Source organism: Eublepharis macularius, chromosome 15 (assembly GCF_028583425.1).
Source record: "Eublepharis macularius isolate TG4126 chromosome 15, MPM_Emac_v1.0, whole genome shotgun sequence".
Taxonomy (NCBI): domain Eukaryota; kingdom Metazoa; phylum Chordata; class Lepidosauria; order Squamata; family Eublepharidae; genus Eublepharis; species Eublepharis macularius.
The window spans coordinates 44,250,083-44,271,815 of record NC_072804.1 but is presented as its reverse complement, the minus strand read 5'-3'; the positions used below and the strand labels follow the sequence as shown (position 1 = coordinate 44,271,815).

Sequence of the window (21,733 nt, the reverse complement as noted above, 5' to 3'; positions counted from 1 at the left end):
GGACCTGAACCTTGCTCTTCTGCTGCAGACTGACACAGCTACCCATCTGAAAACATCTAAATGGGTCATTAGGTTTCATCTCACACTGTGCATGTTCGAGGGTAAAGGTGCAGGGTAAAGGTGCATGCTTGCTGACAGATGCAGCAACAAGGAATGGAGAGGAGTCCTCCGTGGCTTTAACTCTTGGCTTGTTCTTGACTGTGGTAAACCTGCTTGTGTCCCATTATTGTTAACCGATCCCAGGCCCCTTGGTTTGCTACCTGCAGTCCTAGCCTTCACACTGATGAGGTCTTAACTCCATCTTTCCATCTTTCTGGCTCAGGAAAGTTCCATTCACAGTGGGTCACAAGTCTGGAAAGACAGCATAATTTTGCCAGGTACTTTCTCTTAAACAAGTACTGTTACTGTACCTTACTGGCTTTACCTCCCCCAGTATGCTTTCCTTACATCCATCACCCTCTCCAAAACAGTAACCTAATAAATGTGCCAGTCCCTATTTTTCAGCCAGGGAATACTGTTGCTTTTTTGTAATACTTCCTGGAAATGGCATGTCATTGAAAGAAAAAGGTATGACCTATCCTGCTTCCTTCTAAGAGTTCTCTACTTGCAAAATTATGACTCCCCCCCACACACCTGTAGTCTGATCCACTCCACCAACACAGAACTCTGTCACATTAATTCCGTTGCCTGTGTAGACCAGGCCAATTGTGAGGAAACCACACTTGATTCTCGAAAGCTTATGCTATAATAAAATTGGTTAGTCTTAAAGGTGCTACTGGACTCTTTTTGATTTTGCTACTACAGACTAACACGGCTAACTCCTCTGGACAGTAACCACTGGTTCCTATTTTATGCACTGATGTTCAATTAAAAAAAGAAAAATGTGCAGCAACTGGGTGGGACAGACCCCATGTATGTGCCCAAACATGGTTACAACTGAACCAATATATCACTGAAACAGGTTTACAGTACCCATTAGAAATCATTTTGTTATCCTAATGAACACAGGATTCTACACTACATATTAAGTTTCCCAAAAGTGCCACAGCCTTCACTCAAAACATTAGAAAGCTCCCCAGACAGAGTAATGCACTCCAGTGAATAATTCATGTACTGAGGTTCATCTGTCCACCATCTGGCAACCATCATATGCAAGAAAAAAATAGCATATCACTGTGGCTCAAGAGTTGCAGGGGACGTGGTTTAGCTACAGATCCAAGAGAGTAAAGAGTTGAAACATTAGATAATCCCGATCTACATACAAAGATTAGCATAGCATTAGACACCCAGTATCATAAAAGGTGCTACAGAGAAAGCTCAAGTTTTTGACCAAGCCTGTGTTAATTTCCTGTGTAAGTATCACCCCAAGTGCATCTTGCAAATAAGCCTTCAAATCCTACTCCACCTCCATAAATCCTAGTTTCATCATTTTCATTCAGTAGTTGGGGAAGGCGGCAAAGGTCACAAAGGTCTTGATGCTCAAATTATTGCTAGATAATATGCAAATAGTACAGCACTATTTACAGAAAATTGTAGTGTTCATTTCAACTATAGAGCCCGTAATAAAGTATGTAAGACCCAGAACCAGGACTTGAGCCTTAAGCCAGTATTTGCAATGAAGTTCTTTGGAAATCATTGCTGGTTTTGCATTATAGATCTAACAGACGGACACGTTTGTTGAACTGCAGCAGTAATAGCTTCTCCTCAAGTGACATCTGCAGGAACTGATTGTGTGGATGTAGCAACTCGCATGGCTATTGACTGTGCTAGATGTTAACCTGACCCCCACCCCCCATTGTCTGCTTTCATTCTGCTCATACTTAATTTTTCATGAAACAGAAACACTGTATCACAGAGACCCATTTCTGAGCACATTTTTGGTTAATTACTAAAAGGGGCATTACATGGGACTGCCTTTGAAAAATGCAAAATGCAGTGGCCGGGCTATTGTTGGGGGCTGGATACAAGGGACCGTATCATCCTTAAGCTGACACATCTGCAACAGCAGCTTGTCCATTTTTACCTTTAAGGCACTAAGGACCCTCTCATACTGTCCAGCCTCCCAGTGAAAAGCCTTTTCCTAAACACTGCTCCATGTAGCGATGTGGCAGGTGGGAACCAAAGAGAGGATTTTCAGCAACGATGCCTCATCTTCAGGATACACTCCCTTTCCAGGCTTGCCTGGTGCCTACTTTATTCTACTGAGCAGCCAGACCAAAACTATTTCTCTTTATGTAGCTTTTTAACTGAAGGATTTGAGCAGCTTTTCCATGGTTCGCTTATAGTCTGAGCTTCTTTTATGGCTTGTTTTAGCAGTGATAATTATGTTTGTTCATACAGATTTTTTGTTTTTAACATTGTGAAGTTGCCTCAAGCAGCACATACATATTTCAAATAAAGTAATATGTAATTTAGAACTCCGATGAATATCTAACCAATATTTTAAATAGCAAGCACACTCGATGCATGAAATCAGACTAGGTGAAAAATTCCCAATTAAAGTTGTTCTTTCAATACTATAAGTGATCAAGCCATTTGTAGATTTCCTACTCTTGTGTTCACACATTTCTAGTCTGGCCCTATATTGCAGTGGTACAGAAACAAGCAACCTCTCACCATGCCTGACTAATGAGAAAAATACAACCCTCCCCACATTGCTAAAAAGTAGAGACATAAAGGTAATAAGGAAGAAAATGTTGGCAATGTAGATGCCCTATCTGCAGCCACTACAAACTGAGAGTTGGTTGGCATTCAGCATAATGAACAGTAAAGCAAACTACCAAAAGACAAGGTATGCAGTATTTTGTAGTGAAAACACTGAGTAGGAAAGAGAGTGAATTATTTTATTTCACAATTTCCACACTGTGATAACGGCAAATTCTCGAACATTGGCTGACACCAGCTTTTTCAAAGCAATGCCAGATGCGCAACACATCCACAAGGACACCAGCCACTTAATCATCATCAAGTTTCTTGATCTTGTACTTATGACGTTCAATTTCCTTCTGCAGACGGTCTATTTCTTTCTTGTGGTGACTTATTTCCTCTTCATGGTGTTTTCTCAGATTAGCCAACTGTTCTCTCTCTTTCTCCCTGTGTAATGGTATGGTATTTATTAGTTGTCATGGTACATCCTTTTAAAAAAATTCTTGGCTAAAGGCCACTTGCAAGAAGCAGAGAAGTGCATAAATGTGCCAATCCATCCCTCCCCTACACATGCAACCATTAGCCACAGCTATTATAGATATGTCATGACAGCTGTAACCAGCCCACTTTTCACATCTATTCATAAACATGCTGAACGGGCTGGACTCAGCCACCAGTTCTGTCAATAACAGAAGTGACCCTACACAACCAGAGATCACAGAATCCAGTCTCTATAATTTGTCTTCCTACAGCACCTCTTTAGACTATAACCCACCATTACAAGTTAAGTGTGCATAACAATGTCCTAAGTCACTTTTTGTGAAGAAACAGTTTTGTGCGTACAATTTTGATCAGAAAGGCTAAGGCAAACATAAATTAACAAGAATTTTTTTCTTGAACAAATAATATTGCTTTATTTCACTGAAATCCTAAGACCTAAGCACTATTTTAAATCCTAAGACCCAAGCACTTAAATCCTTCAAAAGCAATGCAGCTGACACAGCACTCAGAAAGGAAACAACAGAGCCTGGTAAATTTGTGAAAGCACCAGGCATCTCCAGTTCTCAATACTCTGGCAAAACTTCAATTAACAAGAGCATCAAGGAACACAGAACCCCACTTATCTAGCAAGTATGTTTCAAATGGGCAGGCAAGTCAGCAGCTCAGTGGAAGAATAGATGCTTGGCCCCCAGAAAGTAACAGATCATATGTCCTGCCACCCCCCATTTAAAATACCTCAAGAAACGGGTGACAGAAGAGACTTCTCTCTACATGAGACCCTGGAGAGTGACTACAGAGAGTAGCCAACGCTTACCTATAAGAACCAGTGATTTGAGCCAGTATACGGGTTCCTTATGTTCTAAAGGGCTACAATAGGAGGAGGGCAAGGAGCTGTTCCAGTTGGCAGCAGAGGATAGAACTCGAAGCAACAGGCTTAAATTACATGCAGAAAGATACCAGCTGGATATTAGGAAGAACTTTTTTACGGTCAGAGTAGTTCAAAGGTGGAATCAGCTGCCTAGGGAGGTGGTGAGCGCCCCTTCACCGGCATTTTTCAAGAAGGGGCTAGATGAGTATTTGTCCGGGATGCTTTAGGCTCATCCTGCATTGGGCAGGGGGTTGGACTAGAAGGTCTGTATGGCCCCTTCCAACTCTTGTGATTCTGTGAATAGTCTAATAAACACCAGAGAAAAAACTAGATATTTAACAGAGTGCAACTTACAGTGTAGCAATGTCAAACCTCTGCAGCAAAAACAACCCTTAAAGGCTGACTTAGTATAGCACAGTAAAAGAAAAAAAATAAAACATGAAACTATCTGAAACTTTAAAGCCTAGCCAACTAGATCTTCAGATTATGAATTCTGGGGAGTCAGATATCTTGACTCTCAAAATATCATACCCTGGAAATCTAGTTGGTCTTTAAGGTGCTGCTGAACTCAGATCTTGCTCTTCTACTGCAGGCCAAGACAGCTACCCACCTGAAACTATGCCTTGTGTGTCTGGCCCTCCAGGGCAAGTGGTTAGCTGTTGCATAAACCAAACAATATGCTGGATTAGAAGGGCCGTTGGCCTGACCCAAAAGGGCTCTTATTTTTTCATTACATCATTTATTGTCCCCCTTCCTCACTGAGACTCAAAGCAGATTACACAGTGTGAGTTAGTACAATCAATTTCAAGGATATTTCAATTAACAATATAACGAGGTATATAAAAGCAAATTTTCAAAGATTTAAAACCAGCAGAAGTCCAATACCTAGACTTGAAGAAATGCTGAAAGAAGACTGACATATTAACCAACATAGAATATAGTAAAGCCCTATATTCATATGATCGAGTTATTAAGCAAAAAGGAAAACATGGACACCTTTGCAGCCTCTTAAAAACAAACTGATTTACTGCTTCGTAACTCCATGAAGGCTTAGTTTCTGGCACTACAAACCCAACCAGTCCACCAGCCCCAACCCCCTGCCCGAGGCTTTCCAGCAGTGCTACAGCATAATGGTTGGGCAGCAAATCTGTACTCTAGTGGTTCGAAGCCCACTACTGCCATGAGCTCAGCAGGTGGCATTGGGTAAGCCACTTCTTTCAGCCCCAACGGCATTGTGGGGATAATAATAAAAGTGACCTTGTTCACTGCACTGAGTGGGGCACTAACCTGTCTAGAAGAGTTGTGCATAAGCGCACTATTATTAATAATTCAGACATCACAAATAAACGAGAACCTCTCTAGCAAAGCTGCAGATAAGCACACTCTTGTTCTCACCTGAAATAGCGCTCTTCCATGGCCGCCTCTCGTTTCCCGAAGGCGCCACCAGCCTCACGGACCGCCCCGCCTCCACCACCGCCTTTCCCGACGCCTTTGCCCAGCTCCCCTAGCTGAGTAATGAAGAAGGGAAGGAGGAGAGAAGTGAAGGAGAAGCGCCAGGCGGCTCCTGCTGCTTATCCAGGAATGAGGCAACCCCTGCCGGCCCCACTCCACGGAGGGCCCGGTCTAGGGAAGGGGAAATAGGTAGGGTTGCCAGCCTCCAGGTGGTAGCTGGAGATCTCCCGGAGTTACAACTATTCTCCAGGCAACAGAGATCAGTTGCCTTGGAGAAAGTGGCTGTTTTGAAGGGTGAACTCTATGGCATTATGCCACATTGAGGCTCCTCCCCTCCCCAAACCCCACCCTTTCCAGGCCTCGCCCCCAAATCTCCAGGAATTTCCCAACCTGGACATGGCAACCGTAGAAATAGGCCTTGCCGTACCTGGTCGGAGGCGGGTCCGGAACCGGAGCTGGAGCCCGAGTTCCAGACCCGCTGTTGATTCGGCAGCGCCAGGGCCCCACGCAAGCCGCTCCTCAGCACCAGCCCCACCGCAGCCATAACAGGTCTTGCCCTTGGCAGGGATGGGAAACAGCGGCGGCCAAAGCACAGTACTCCTTCCGGGGTGTGGGAGGAAGGGGAGGGAGGTTAAGGCAAGGACCAATCAGAGCGCAGAAGATGGGCCAATGGGCGTCGAAAAGGGAGCGCGCAAAAGCGGAGTAAGGAGAAAGCATAGAGATGCAGAGGAGGATGGGGTTAGAGCGAAGCTGTGCGCTGAGGAGATGGTTGTCACCCTCCAGCTGGAGCCTGGAGATCTGCTGAAGTTAACGAATGCTCTTCGGACGAGAGATCAGCTTCCTAGGAGAAAATGGCTGCTTTGAAGAATGGACTTTGTGGCATTATATCCCGTTGAAATCTCTCCCTTACCCAAACCTCCGCAGGCTCTATCTGCAAAATCTCCGGGAATTTCTCAACGCTGAGTTGGCAAGCCTAACACATTTCTTACTCATGTTTGCATAGAAATACTTTTTGTTAAGCACCACAGGGTTTACTCTCACATAACTGTTGATCGGATTGCAAGTTTATTTTATTTATTTATAGTCCACCTTTCTCACTGAGACCAAAGGCGAATTACAGTGCAAGTGAATACAATATGATCAACAGCTTGGACATTCAATGAATAGATACAATAGGGTATGGCAGTAGAAAATTTGAAAACAAGCATAAAGCCGAATCCGAATATCTTTCAGCTAAAATGTCACAAACGGTTTAGGAGGACACAATAAAAACGCTAGTAAAAAGTAAATTGAAAAAATGAAATTAAGGGCAAGTGTTCGGATCTATTCGGAAGGGTAGCCATAAAGAGGGCACTGAAGAGAAAATACCATTCAGGGATATAACGTAGAATCTCCCCGTGGCTGACATGCTTCTTCATAGACGAAACGCTCAAGCCCATCACGCACCTTGCTTCATTTTCCTTCTTGCAGCGATTTTTCTTTTTGCAAGGGAACATGAAACAGCATGACACACTCATTGTCTTAAGAAACAATCACATCTACTTAAAAATCAGTAAGATGATAATACACAGGCATTCATTAATTCCCATTGAATTCAATGGGACTTACTTCTGAGTATGCATTGCAAAAAAACTATCCAGGGTGTGGTCCATTTGAGTCACGTGCTCTTTAAGGTACCGGTCGACTTCTGTTTTATTTTGAAAGCCTGGAGCCACTCATAGAGTTGGATTGGAGTCCAGCATCAACATATTAAAGACAAATAGATTTCCAGGGTATACCTCTGAAGATGCCAGTCACAGCTGCTGGCGAAACGTCAGGAACTACAATGCCAAGACCACGGTTATACAGCCCGGAAAATCTATAACAACTAACTTTAGAGAGTCAAGTTCTCTTCGTCAAGTACAAGAAGGAATAGAGATCCCTGAGTCCGTAGTCGGAAAGAGGATTCAAATATTGCTCTTTTAGGGTTGCCAACCCCAGATTGGGAAATTCCTGCTGATCTGGTGGGTGGAACCTGTGAGGGTAGGGTCTGAGGAGGAGACCTCAGCAAGGTTCACCCTCTAAAGTTGCCATTTTCCCCAGGGGAACTGATCTCTGACTCCTGGAGATCACATGTAATTCCGGGAGATCTCCAGGCGCCACCTGGAGATTGGCAACGTCAGCCTTACCTGTGCCCCCACCCGCCACCTTGTTAAAAACCGGAAGCTTCCTATGAGCCACCTTGGTCTCCTCTAGGCACCGCTTGAGGCCTTGTTTCATGGACGCATATTAGAAGTTTGAGGGGAAACGGGAGTCGATGGAGAACCAGAAGTGTCTATAGGAAGTTTGTCGGCATTGCAGGAGACGAGAAGAAAACGGCGACGGCTTAGGGACCGGGTCACGTGACGGGGCGGCGCAGAGGTCACGTGACGCAGAAGATGGCGGCTCCTGGCGAGCGAGAGGCGGGTGGCGCTGCGGAGGAAGCGTTCCTCACCTTCTACACCGAGGTGCTGAGCGGGGCCTCGGCCCCTTCCTTCTCTCGAGCTTGGCGGCGCGCTTCGGCCCCCGTAGATCCCCTTTTCGCCTATCATGCCTAGGCCGCAGCGTCGGCTCAGAGTGGGGAGGCCTTTCCGGCCGCCCAGGCCTTCCCCTGGGCCAGGGAGGATCTGGGGCTTTTGGACTGGTTGTTGCCATGGCAGAAGCTGGGCTTTTGAAAATAGGGGCAGAGGGAATGCTGCTTGGGGAATGGCGTTGCCAACCTCTAGGTGGTGACGAGATCTCCCGGAATTAGAACGGATTTCCAAACCACATAGATCAGTTCTCCGGGAGGAAATGGTTGGTTTGGAGAGTGAATTCTAAGGCATTATACCCTGCTGAAGTTCCTAAACCCCACTATCTCTAGGCGCCACCCCCAAATCCCAAGAATTTCCTGAGCCAGAGTTGGCAACCATAGTTCCTGATTCCTCCCATACCTTAAAATCCAGTGATATCTTTTAAAAAAATCTTATTCCAGAAAAAGCTTTTGTGAGCCATAGCTAACTTCATCAGGCGCATAGTGGATAAACATAAGATAAATCTCCTTGTGGCACACTGTATGTATTTGATGAAGCAAGCTCTAACTAACTTGTGCTGAAGTAAATGTTGTTAGTCTTTAAAGTGCCAATTTGGCTGTTGTTTAATTTTAGAAATTAGTTGCACTTTATGTGAAGTAATACATTTTTTCCTGTCCTAAATCTATGGTCCATTAGTGTCATCAGCTACCTCAGTTGTTAAAGAGGTTTTTTTAAAGCTGTTAAAGCACAGAATATGCTTTCAAATTTTTCTTAGGGCACAAATATTAGATCTCCTTAAGAAGACTCCTGAAGTAAAAGCAAATGTGAATTTTTCATGACCCCTTAAAGGCTAAAACATTTTGACTTGTTTCCAAGCCAAAGCTGATGGTGTCAAATTTCATGAAGGGCTACATTCACTTGGCGGAATGACAGTTTGCTACAACTAAATGTTTATCTAGCACAATTGCTGTTGTGGAATTTCATTTTTGGAACGTTTTACAGTTTGTATTAATTTTTCTCTGTACTTCTTATTTATTCTTTATGGTAAAGCTATAATCTGTTAGCTTTAAAGGGCCATGTTATGTGTATGTATTTTGTGTGAGTGTGCATAAAAATGTCTCTTTGTGTATATTATATAAAAAAACAGACGCTATATATATATGTCTTGCTTCTGCTCATCTAGTTTTATATCCTACCCTTCTCCAGGGTGCTCAGAGCACCCTTACCCTTATTTCATTCCTTTCACCTGTTTTTCTCAGTTACACTCTCACTTTCTCCTCTTAAGAGGTAACATTCTGTTAAAAAAGAACTAGGTAAGGTCCTGATCCCCTAGTGTCCTAAAGTAAGGCATGGCTGGGGTATGGACAAGTATCTTTGTTGTATGTAGAAACTTTAACATATACAGATCTTTGACACGCTTGCAGTGTGATCTGATGCTTGTTTACTTAGAGGTAAGTCCTCCTGTACTTAGTGTGGCTTATTATCTGATAAGTGTACACAGAATTAAAGCCTAGAGTTTGTCCTTTGTGGCTACTCATTTTACAAATAGGAAGCTGAAGAAGAGCCCTTTACTTACACCTTTTTTTGGAGCAACAAATTTAAATTCTTCACCATCCATGCTGCTTAGTAAATAATTGAAGCCGGTTCATTCTTTCACAGGTTTAGGGGGTGGGGTAAATGGAGGAAGGGAGCACCATATGTGCCAGCCTGAGCTACTTGGTAGAGGGGCAGACTAAAAAAAATGTAATTTGTGTTAAGGGCACAGTTCTGAATTTGAAGCTTCACTTTCAAGGGTATCAGGAAAAGATGTAAAATGTATTGTAAGGCCTGAAGAGAACTACAATCCCTGCCAGCCATTTTCAGCACAACCATTTATTTACCTGCAAGACACCCTTAATAGTTCATTTTGTTATACCTAGTTCTGGGAAGAGGCAAAAGTCCCAGCGACAGAGAATTGAAGCACCCAGCATTTCACCATTATGAAGTCTTGCTTATTTCTTTCTCTGGCCTTTATTTGCTTTGTTTATGGCTTTCTCACAGACACTCAAAAAGTTGGTCAGGCAGGCTTCAAAGCCAGTATTTGCAGGCTGAAGGCTACAAGCCTGCCTTTTATAATGAAGGCAGAGGTGCTGAATTCAGCACCTAACACCAGCTTCAAGTTTCTGCACATTGCACTCATGGAATAAACAGCCCCATACTAAATAAACGTAGACTAGGATTTGCAGGTCGCATGATGTCAAATTTCAGAAAGCATGTAATTAGATTGAATGTTGCTGCCAGGCTAATTATTCTAGTCCATGCCATAATGCCATTAAAATATAGACACTGCTTGGACTCTGTTATGGTGTTTTGAAGATATCCTCTATATGCACCTTCTCCTTTTTGTGAAGCAATTCAGTATTCTGTAGCTGCAAGTATTAACAAAAGTTCTGATTTTTGTAGGTGAAGCAAATAGAGAAACGAGATTCTGTTTTAACATCCAAAAACCAGATTGAGAGACTTACCAGGCCCGGAGCATCCTATTTCAACCTGAATCCATTTGAGGTAAGGATTGTCTTACCACTGCAGTCCTGCTATACCTTCTGGTTATTTGCTTGGGTGATTCAAAATTAATTTAGGCCAGACACTTGGCTTTTCAATTTGTACAACATATATCCTGTTGGTATAAGTTGTATGCAGGTCATTAAGGACAGGTGTTATTTGTGAATCCTGCATTTGACAGTTCAGGGCCAGTTCATATTTGATGCTTTCTTCCTGGCAGGAAGCAACTAGCACTCTTTGGTTTCTAGGCTCAGTATTTTCTTTGTATATCTTTTTACGTGGATGATTTAAAAAGAATCTTGGTCACTGAACATGCAAAAAAACCCCAAACCCTAAAACCATATCCCAGTTATTCATCATAGGCGTTTTATTGAATGCAGTAGAAAAGGAAGGCCCCATCCCCTGGCCCAGCATTTTCTTGTCAAAGTCATATTCTGTCTGATTCCCACCCCAGTGTTTCTGCATAGACCTTCAACTGTGATCCCTGTGGCCAATATGTAGAGTAATGCAGCTCTCCCTTTTTGAAGTGGGAATGGTTTTCTAAGGCATTCTGTTGTCAAGCCACTTTGGTTGTTTTCTCAGCCTCACCACTAACACAGACAAAAAGAGAGAGATGTATATCTGACCACCCTGATAGCATTTCCAATTTAGTTTAGTGACCATAGCTGTAAATCTAGGAAGAGGAGCATGAGTGGGTTTTTTTGTTGTCACAATACTGTCTGCTAGGACACTCCTTTTTTGTTGGAAAAAAACATGGGAAGTGATAGAGATGCTTGGAACTGGCGCTGCTTACAATTACATTGCTGTGATCTATTTTAGGTATTGCAGTTGGATCCTGAAGTTACAGATGAAGAAATAAAGAAGAGATTCCGTCAGGTATGTGGCTCTAGGTTAAAATTAGTAGTGTGATGAGCCTTGGAAGAGGCAGTTGTGACTGGTTTGTGCGGAGACGGGAAAGTATTGCTCAAGAAACAAGAGCTGGGGCTTGTAGAGAGAAACTGCATTGACTGTGAAGTTGGATGCAGCCAACTCTTAAAAGGAAGTTGGGTTTTCTCTCTCCAGAATGCATGACCGAAAAACACCATGTACTGCTTATACATGATAAGGCCACATTTAACCCAAGTGCAGTGGGTTTATTTGCCCTGCTAATAGGTAGTCTCCTTTTGAGTAGTCAGCATCAAGAAAGCCTAAAATAAGGCAGAGGGCCAGACCAAAAGAAGTGGAAAAAATATATAGGATGTATTATAAGTCTTATAATGTGCAAGTGCTACGTTAACTTATAAATTTTTTTTATAATAATATGTAAATCCAAAAATACAAATTTATTCAAAAGTATAAGTTGTCAGTGGCAAGTAAGAATACATATACAATGAGAGATTAATGAAGAAACAGGTGCATCTAAAGGAGCAATAGTGAAGTGCTGCATCACAACATCAGGTGAGTATAATAACCCAACAAAAGACAAAGATTCTCATAGATAACTCATGTTGCCTCCAGGTGCTTGATGTACCACTAAAGAATCTCACAGTGGTTCTGTCTTTATATTGTAGCTCAGGTGTATTGTTTTGTGTGACTCCTGAGGAAGGTTCAACTAAACAAGTTACTTGCTAGCTTCTTGTCGAGTTGTGGGGTCTTTTTGCCCCCTTTTGCACCTGAAATAAGAAATGAGTTATCTATGAGAATCTTTGTCTTTTGTTGGGTTATTATACTCATCTGATGTTGTGATGCAGCGCTTCACTATTGCTCCTTTAGATGCACCTGTTTCTTCATTAATCTCTCATTGTATATGTATTGTTACTTGCTGCTGACAATTTATACCTTTGTATAAATTTGTATTTTTGGATTTACATATTACTGTAAAAAAATTTATAAGTTAATGTAGCACTTGCACCTTATAAGACTTATAATACATCCTATATATTTTTTCCACTTCTTTTGGTCTGGCCCTCTGCCTTATTTTAGGCTTTCTTGATGCTGGTTACTTGGGGGTTACTCCTGTAGTTTTTGCTTTCCTTTTGAGTAGCAGCATGCCTGACCAGAGCGTTCATTCCATATTTGCTCATGGGTTGAGCTTATACCAAGTCAGTGTGAAAAGAACGTGAATTACATAGTTGATAAGTTGACTGAATGCTTAGCGAGCCACTACCGTTCAGTTTCAGGTGGGTCCCTCTCTGTCGTACACTGAAGGTAATACAGGATTACTAGACCTTGCAAAAATAATCCACCTGCTGATGGTTTGGAAGCACTATGGCACTCCAATGTGTTTCCTAGCATCCACTTCTTAACTCACGGGGATAAAACCTTGAATGGAAGAGAAAAAGGCAGCTTTGTTTTGCTCCCTACCAGCTGTCTGTCTAGCAAAGTATACCAAGCACATCATGATGTGTCCTTGACTTGACCATAGATGCAGACTTTCTTATGTCTCTGGGTCTTGGCAACCTCTTCTTGTGTCTTCACTTTGGCTAAGAAATAGTGACTGGCATATGGTCACCTAGGAAGCGTCATGTCTGAGGAGGAATTTGAATCTTTTGGTTCAGAGCTCAGAACTTCAGATGTGACAGCTTGTTAGGCAGCTTGTGTCCAGATCACTGACAGCTCCACTTTGGCTTCTGAGATCTCTCCAGGCACTGTTCATGTTCTGAAAGCTTAGCTTTCCAATCACGCAGCCAGGAAACTTGTGTCTTTTTAAAAAAAACAACAACACATTATCGTTAAGAATCTCAGGATGCCAAATTCTGCATCAGTAGCACATTCCGATCTGGTACAGTGAAATCACAAGTGTGTGTACAGAATATATACAATCCTGTTTTTTGTTTTTATTCCTGTTTTGAATAAATCTCAGGTTAAGAGCCCGAAGCGGTTCCCATCAATGATCAATTACACCTGTTAAAAAAAGGCGGGCCCGCCAAAATGATATGGCTAAATGACATGGGACTTAATATTGTTACTGCTATTATTGTTATTAGTGTTGTTATTTGGTGGGAGGGATGAAAAGGGAGGGCCACAAACCACACAGAGATCAACCACGCCATCGCCTTGGAAGCGCGATCCAAGCAGCGCAGAGAGGTGGAGCGCTGTGGAGGGGCCAGGCGGTGGGTCTGGTCCGGCGAGGGCTCCCCAGATTGGCCTCCACTAAACGAAGGGCACCTGCTCAGTGGCCAAGGAGCATGGCCTGCATCGCCCAGGCATGATGTGGCAACAAAAAGCAGCCCAGCACGCGGGGCCTCAGACCAGCGGGCCTGTCCTTTCCGTGCTCACCCAGCCCGGCAGGCCCCGCCTCCGCTTCCCTCCGCTTAGTGGGTGTGCTTAAGATTCGTACAAGCTTTGTATTAATTTATTGCCTTCTGATATTTTATGTAATTTTATAGTGACTTGTTTGTTGTCTTAGATCCTTGTATGCCATTAAAGGATTTTGATTTGGTTTTGATTTGGTTTGATTTGAATAAATCTCAAAAAGAATAAGGTTTATCTTCCCTTCTGAAAATCAGTTTGATATGATTAATTCTCTGGAAAAACACACCGCCATTGAACACCAGCAATTGGAAATGACTCACTTGAATGAATCTGCAGAGTTCTGGCCGAATTACAAGCCAAATTTATTTGGAGGGAGGGAGAAGAAATCCAAGAAAGTGCTTTCCTCAGAAAAGGAAACAAACTGCAAGTGCTTAAGTGTCACTTTATTATCAAATTATACAGGAAAAGAAGGTGGGCATCCTGCTGAATGGATGTGATGCACTGTGGCTTTTTTTTTTTTTTGGTGAGCGGGATCCCTCTGTACTTTGATTCTTTTTTACAGTTATCCATATTGGTGCATCCTGACAAAAACCAAGATGATGCTGAAAGAGCCCAGAAGGCATTTGAAGGTACTTCCATGACGTTGTCTGGGCTACAAATTTCAGATGATAGCATTGTCCCAATGAGTCTGGCGGGCTACGCTGTTGGAGCTGGAGAGGGCAGGGGGATGCTGTCTCTATTGCATCTCTGAAAGCGAGCATGGGCTTGATTGTTTTTCTTTGCCTTGAGCTCTAATCACTTAAAGCAGCATAGATTCTTCAGGTTGTGTGAATGTGCTGATGGAAATGTTTGTTTTGTCAGCTGTTGACAAAGCATACAAGCTGCTGCTGGACCAGGAGCAGAAGAAGCGAGCCTTGGACGTAATTCAAGCGGGGAAAGAATACGTGGAGCACATTGTAAGTAGAGTGCATGTGAGAGATTCCTGGCCTGAGATCTGAGGGATCCGGGAACCTAGGGAAGGGATTCTGCTACCTTCCCCTTGATGTGTATTCAGGTGGTGCTACAGCCTCTCCAGAAAACAGTTGGACCATCTGATCAGCATCCGGTGCAGGGGATTGCGAATGAGGTTTCGGGTCTTGCTTAAAAAAATAACTTTCACAGAGTCTTTGTGCTTGGCATAGTGCCTCTAGAACCCAGGTGCCCTCCCAGAAATAGAAAAACCAGATGTTTTAAAGTAAACAAAAGGAAGTCTTTATCATTTGGACTTCATACAGTTGCAGTATTAAAGGCTCTCTGCAGATTTGAATATAGAGGTAAATTCAGCATTAACCATTCAGTGTGTCATATAAAATGTCATTGAAAATACGTTGGATATAGAACATATACAGGAATTATAATTTCTGGGGGTGTTTTTTGTCAGGCTTCCAAAATCTGTAGGGAGGGTCTTTTCCGCTGCGGTGCTGGGTTGATAAGAAAGAAGCCCTCCCGGGGTGTTCTCAAGTTGGGGAGTAAGTTTTGTAGAAATGAACATGTGTGGGAATGAACTCATTTGCCTGGGTTCCCAGCTAGGTTTGCATTGTAATAGCTTTGTGTAATAGAGACACAAGAAATCATAAGGCATTTCCTTTCTTTCTGTTCCATTTCCTTCCTTTCTGTTCCATTTCCCATTGCATAGAATGGCAAGTTCCAAAGTGTTTGCTGTGTTAGCTTGCTGCAGCATGAACAGCCACCAAAGAGAAAATATTGGCACATTGTAAGCAGATCTGTTCTGGGAAGACCTGCTGCGGCATAAGTGTTCATAGATCAGAACTCACTTTATCAGATGGTATAGTGGTATCCTCATTTGTTGTTTAAATCATGCACAAACAAGCTGGGACCTGTGAGAGTGCAGGGAAAGACGGCATAGACACACAATTTGGAAATTTTGCCCAGACCCGTTTCTGCTCCAGAATTTTGTAAGCTCTCATTTTTCTCCATATTCCTAATTTCTTCCCTTTAATTGATTCAACTGCTCTCTATATTCTGTGTCTCCTCTAGCATGCTCAGGCCTCACCATACAGTTGAGAGGGGGCTTTGTTTCCCCTTTTGGTCAATTTACAAAGTCATATTTTATTTTATACCTGTGGAGTCTGCTGAGTATGCAGAAACCATGGCTTGCTTGTGGATGACCGCTCTCATGATAGGTACAAGCCACCCAATTTACTGTTAAATAAAGTCATAATACATATACTACACCCTTAAACAGTGGGACCAAGAGGCCATGAAATGCAGGAGGTATAACCTACAACAATCTGTATCCAAGATGAACATGGAGAAAGTGGCCAAACTATAATTTATCAACAAGTTTCATTCCATTTGTGAAAGAATCAGTTAACACCAACCTGTTCTCTTCCACTTCAAGTGTTAAATTAACAGAAGAAGATTGTATTTTCACCAGTTGCTGCTAACGTCATGTTGATTGTTTACATTTGAGCTCTGCATAAAAATCTTATGAGCTGTAACTTACGTTTCATGGTGCTTTGGCTCAGTAGTTCCAGTTTTTTCCTTGTTGAGTGCATGTGTGAGTTCGCTTTTAAGGTGCTGCAGATCTCATTTTCTTTTTATTCAGAGTAACTACAAACTTTGTCTTCCTCAAGCACTGGAACCTGGCTCTGGCAATGCTAATCCAGGAGGTTGCCTTGCCTGGAATATTAAAACTATTAATAACAACAACAATATTCAATTTATATACTGCCCTTCAGGACAACTTAATGCCCACTCAGAGCGGTTTACAAAGTATGCTATTATTATCCCCACAAGAATAATTACCCTATGAGGTGGGTAGGGCTGAGAGAGCTCCTAGAAGCTGTGACTGACCCAAGGTCACCCAGCTGGCTTCAAGTGGAGGAGTGGGGAATCAAACCCAGTTCTCCAGATTAGAGTCCCGCACTGCAACCAAACCAAACTGGCTCTCTATTCTAGATTATGCTACACGAACAGATCACAACAGGGCCTTATGTAATAAGGGTGTCCACTTCAGGTTTCCAATTTGGGCTTTTAACCCGAATCAGGCCCAATTCAGGTAGATTCAGTATTTCCGAATCGGCCACAGCATTGCTGAGCTGATTCGGAGATACCAAAGCAAAGCTTTCTGAAAACTTCGGGTAGCAGTCACAGCACTTTCCTTGCTGTTTGCAAACAGCAGGAAAAGTGCTGCTTTGAGTTTTCTGCCTGTTTTTACCCAATGGGAGGGGGAAGGAGGTGGTTCCCTCCTCCCCCCTCCCATTGAGTAAAGAAGGCGGTAGGGCAGGAAGCTTGAAAGCAACACTTTTTTTGCCACTTAGGGATTTGGGTTATTCTTCCCTCTTCGGGAAAACCCAAATCTTTTTCAGGTGCACACCGCTATGATGTAATATCCTTTGTATTGGTATCTGTGATGGCTCTGGAACGAGCCTGTTCAGAAAATGGTGCTATCCTGAAGAGCGAACTCTTAAGTTGACGTGCTTCCTGTGGGTTTGTGTTTTATAGGTGAAAGAGAAAAAGAAACAATTAAAGAAAGAAGGCAAGCCAACCAACGTCGAGGAAGATGATCAAGAAGTAGTAAGTTGGTTTATAGTACTCAGTTCGGGGTAAAAGACTTGGAACGTACTCTGTTTTCTTTATGGTTTGGGAGCGTTTTTTCCCAGCATCAGCTACTTGTCATCCTTCAACTAGAGAAGAGCTACCACAAGCAAAGCAAGTGCTCTGTCACTGTCCCACTGCCTCTCTCATTTACAGAGAGAGAGCTTCTGTCTTCATCTCTCTCTTATTCCAGTGCTCATTTTGCCATTTTCTGGTGAGATCTGTTGTGTTTGACTGCAGCTTTGCGTTACTAATATTTTTGAAAAAGAAAAAGAAATACAAAACCATTGGTTTTGTAGGGACTTTTGAAAGATGCCTCCCGAGTTTTTAGAATGATGTGCATCTGTCTCCACATGGACCATGGGATGGATGTGCTAATGGATTGTGTGGCTGGTAACAGAGCAAGCAAAAAATAGGGGATGCGTTGGTTACAGGACAGATGGAAGAGCAGATGTGCTATCGTTAGGTAATTTCTGACTCATTTTGACAAGGTGCAGATTATTAGGCAATTCCCAGTGTCTTTTGGCTGTCTTTCTCCAGGGCATTTGTTCAGTAGTTTGCTAGACAACAAAATTGCATCTCCTAACAACCCAAACGTAGAGGAGGTGTATCTCCAAATATAGTCTTGGTTGAAAGTTTTAGCTCTGATTCATTCATGAGGAGATACGATTTTATGTCTAGCAAGCTGGTGAACAAAATTCCCCTGACTGATACAGACAGGTGAAATGTATTGCAAATTGCCTGTTTGTCATTTTATATCAGCTTTGCCTATCTTGGCAGCAGCAAGGTGTTCCATTTTCATGCCTCAGCCTATGACATTTCTGTCTCCTTCCACTTCCTTGAGAAAGAGAGCCTGGGCCATGAGAGAGGAGTTTGCTTGCAGAGACGAAGTTGCAAGTGGGCCCTCTCAGCACATGCATTATATCTGTTTCTTGCAGTTCAAGCAAGCTGTCTACAAGCAGACAATGAAGCTCTTTGCGGAACTGGAAATCAAAAGGAAAGAGAGAGAAGCCAAAGAAATGCACGAAAGGTAGGATTTTTGTTTGCTTTTGCTTGTGCAGTTGTAGGTCTCGGTAGTTGGGGACGCATTGCCCAAAAATTAGCCTGGAAGGGAGCGCTTGAACAAAAGAGCAATAGTATAGCTTAGTTTGATGTGTTCTTTCTGTTGATGTATGTAACTTAAGTATAAAAGGCTGGTAAGTTGCGGGTGAGCAGAGAGGTAGGGTGTGTTCTCGCCCCCATTTCCCATCAAATGCAGGGGAGAGAATGGGGGCTATATTGTCTGATCTGGCGCAGCAAGAAGTAGGTTGGTATTAAGACCCCTTCGTATTGCAATGTTCAGAGTCTGACTCTAGAGGGCAGTGTGTCTTACCAATATCGTAGACTGAAGCCACTTTTACTCTCCTCCTTCGCTTTAAAGCCAGGCTTGTTATTTCATCAAGAGCTCCTCCTCTGCTTGTCTGTGTGGTACAGGATTTTATCTGGCGTAGCATAGCAGCCCAGTTATTGGCACACAGCTCAGATATGTTAGACAGATACCTTAGGTTCCAGCTGTTGTGTCCAGACTATTATATTACAGTGGTCGTTCTGGAGGGCTTTAAATAGAAAAAGTGCAGGTGTCTTGTTGGCGTTCTTGCAATACAGTATTTTTCTAGGAAAACAGTGGGAAATGGGCGCCCTTCACCCAAGCTTCTGCATACAAATTGTTCAGGGCCCTAAAGTAATGTTTGTTGCATTTAATGGGTATCATGTCCTTAAATGTTGGGGAATGTAGCAGTAGAAAAGATGCTGTCACTGTTTCAAAAGCATGCATTGAAAACTGGAAGGTGGGAGGAAGTTTGGCTATTGCAGAGAAGTACAGAAATGCGTTAAGATCTGCCCCCCAAATTCTTCCTGCCTCTTTCCATTAAGGGGAACATCTGATTAATCCGCTGAATTTTTTCTCCTGTCTCTCTGCAGGGCCACAGCTGATCCTTAAACCAGCCCTCGGCTAAGCTTAGGTGTCTTGCGTTCTCCATCCCTCATTCCTGTTTTGTTCTCAGGGAAGGTAATGTTAACTTTTCTTCCCTGGCTTCTGTTCTAGGAAGCGGCAGAGAGAAGAGGAAATTGAGGCACAAGAGAAGGCCAAGCGGGAGCGTGAGTGGCAGAAGAACTTTGAGGTAATTGGTCCTACGCTGCTTTGGCTGTTCTATCCATGCTGCCTCTGCTGTTCTCAAGATCGCTTCGCTAGAGAGCAAGTCCCATCAAAGCTGATGAGGTTACTTCTTGGGACTGTATCACAGTAATTTTAAGCATGCTTCTTCTGCAGATAGCCTTCTGGAGGTCTTGGAAGGTCCTCTTGTGGCTTCTTGTTTTATTTGTGGTCCCTGCAAGCAAGTGTCTTACATAGGAGGATTTGAAGCAGTCATTGTCTTGTGGGTTCTCTGGAAGGTATCAAGGCCTTTCCTAGCCCCGCTGCCTAAGAAGTCAGGGACTGAATCTGTACATTTGGCATGCAAAGCGTATGTTCTGTTACTGACCTTTGGCTCTAGCTCAGTTTCTTTGGATCAGAATAAGCTAAGCATGTTCAAAGGTGCCTTAACACCAAGTCAGCCCAGCATTGTTTACTCCGATTGGCAGATTCTCTCGGGGGGGTCACAGATTAAAGTCTTTCCCAGCTCTGTTACCCTATTAACTGGAGATGCCAGGGGATTGATCCTGTGACCATATATACACACAAGGCATATGTACCATCAATGAGGCCCTTCCTTTAGAATCTCTTCCAGCCAGAATTGCCTTGACTTGTGTGAATCAGCCTAGCATACTAGGTAACTTGTGCTGGATCCGGCCATCTGTGTGACAGGAGCAGGAAAACTCGGGTAGATGCCCCAGATGCAAGAGTAGACATCTGTGGTTCACATTAGGCAACCTGAGCAAAGTGATAGGCTTATTGTTCTCTTGGCCCTTAACGGGAAAGCCTGGATAATGGCTGCTTTCCAGATGAATTGGGCCGGGGGGTGGGGGGGAGAGACTTGTGATCGATGCCTGGGAAGCTTTGCTGTGCAGGGACTTGGCTAGCAGAAATGTATAGAGGCGTCGCTTCAGGAAAGGAAGCAGTGGGGGGGGGGATAGGAAGGTTGAAATGAAAAAGATTTGAGTGAAGTAGAATCAGGTGGCAAAACCCGTAAATGCTGCATAAGGCATGAAATTGTTGCAGGAACTTAAATGCTTGGCTCAGTCAATTGGGAACAGGAGGCATAGACGGAAAGTGCATGATTCATAGATGGGTGTTTTTGTTTTATTTCAGCCAGTCCTGTCAGTTACTAAGCTAGGCTGTAAAGTCTCTGTGACCAACCAGCCCTTGCTGTGGCCCAAAGCACTTTTGCTGTCCCAGTTCTGTGTGCTCTCTCTCTCTCTCTCTCTCTCTCTCATATCCTGGGAAAGGATTCACAAAGTAAATTTCCTGTTTGATGAAAGCAGGAAATTCAAGCTTTGGTCCCTTAACTCTTGTCCATTACTCCCTCTCTCGTCTGCTTCGTATCCAGGAAAGCCGAGATGGCCGTGTTGACAGCTGGAGGAATTTCCAGGCAAATACAAAAGGGAAGAAAGAGAAGAAAAACAGGACCTTTTTGAGGCCTCCGAAAGTGAAGATGGAGCAGCGTGAATGAGCCCGTTTCCTCCAGGCTCTAAAAGGACTCTCCCATACTACCGCATTTAAACCTTTCTTGCTTTTCCAGTAGGATCTTTTGTTTTCCAGTACAATTGAATCTTCATTTGCCTGAGGTTCATGGTGTGATGTCCAGGGCCAGCCCCACCGATCTTAGAACACTTGGCTTACTTAGGAAGACCCTGCCATTAACTGCCCGTCACATTTCCCTATAGTCCTGTAATTTAATGTTCTGTACTCCCAAGGATATTTACTGTTTGGAGTTGCCATCTGCCTTAATTTGTAGGAAGTGTCCCACTGAGGCAGATGCTAAAAAATGGTGTCTGGCGTGACTCCCTTGCTCACTTTAAATCCGTCGTCAGCTTCTCCTCTGCATCGGTCGCCACTTGTCAATAGTGAGGATTCGAGCTTGGAATCTTGAGATACACAGCCTGACTTGTTAAGTCCCCCAACTCAGCTGCATGGAGCTGAAGCTATTCCCCTGGCTCTCATTCCCAGCTGGAAACTCCTGGTTCCCAGGGTCATGGATGGGGAGGGGGGGGGTCTGGTAGTCTCAATGGGCCAGTCGCCCTGTGTAAATAAAGCTCCACCATTGAGTATTCAGTTAGTGGCAATGTTCCGTATGTATAAATAAATTTTTACCCAAAATATTTCGACTTTGCTTCTTAGTCGCTCTGGAGAAACACTGTTTCAACCATTCGGGTTGTTTTGAGC

The 21,733-nt window shown here is 43.4% G+C and overlaps 2 protein-coding genes across 2 annotated transcripts; one reads left to right on the top strand and one right to left on the bottom strand.

Moving 5' to 3' along the window:
• Window positions 1-2,829: 2,829 nt before the first annotated feature.
• ATP5IF1 (ATP synthase inhibitory factor subunit 1) lies at window positions 2,830-6,071 on the bottom strand. The gene is made up of 3 exons (XM_054999409.1): window positions 5,895-6,071; window positions 5,411-5,523; window positions 2,830-3,093 (listed from the first exon to the last, which is right to left on the bottom strand). The coding sequence occupies exons 1-3, from the start codon at window positions 6,009-6,011 to the stop codon at window positions 2,955-2,957; spliced, it is 369 nt and encodes a 122-aa protein (XP_054855384.1). The 5' UTR covers window positions 6,012-6,071; the 3' UTR covers window positions 2,830-2,954.
• A 1,795-nt stretch (window positions 6,072-7,866) lies between these two features.
• On the top strand, window positions 7,867-21,669 carry DNAJC8 (DnaJ heat shock protein family (Hsp40) member C8). Its single transcript, XM_055000084.1, has 9 exons — window positions 7,867-7,953; window positions 10,441-10,542; window positions 11,359-11,415; window positions 14,336-14,402; window positions 14,635-14,729; window positions 17,281-17,352; window positions 18,312-18,403; window positions 19,457-19,532; window positions 20,898-21,669. Exons 1-9 carry the CDS (start codon window positions 7,885-7,887, stop codon window positions 21,018-21,020), a joined length of 753 nt encoding a protein of 250 aa, XP_054856059.1. The 5' UTR covers window positions 7,867-7,884; the 3' UTR covers window positions 21,021-21,669.
• The last annotated feature ends 64 nt before the right edge of the window (window positions 21,670-21,733 follow it).

Bases quoted from the DNA above. Each gene is read 5' to 3' on its own strand.
- ATP5IF1 (XM_054999409.1), bottom strand. From the start codon at position 6,011: ATGGCTGCGGTGGGGCTGGTGCTGAGGAGCGGCTTGCGTGGGGCCCTG. The intron at 5,524-5,894 runs GTACGGCAAGGC...TTCATTACTCAG, and splicing joins CCGGACCCGCCTCCGACCAG to CTAGGGGAGCTGGGCAAAGG. The intron at 3,094-5,410 runs GTGAGAACAAGA...ACCATTACACAG, and splicing joins ATGGAAGAGCGCTATTTCAG to GGAGAAAGAGAGAGAACAGT.
- DNAJC8 (XM_055000084.1), top strand. From the start codon at position 7,885: ATGGCGGCTCCTGGCGAGCGAGAGGCGGGTGGCGCTGCGGAGGAAGCG. The intron at 10,543-11,358 runs GTAAGGATTGTC...GATCTATTTTAG, and splicing joins TCAACCTGAATCCATTTGAG to GTATTGCAGTTGGATCCTGA. The intron at 18,404-19,456 runs GTAGGATTTTTG...CTTCTGTTCTAG, and splicing joins GCCAAAGAAATGCACGAAAG to GAAGCGGCAGAGAGAAGAGG.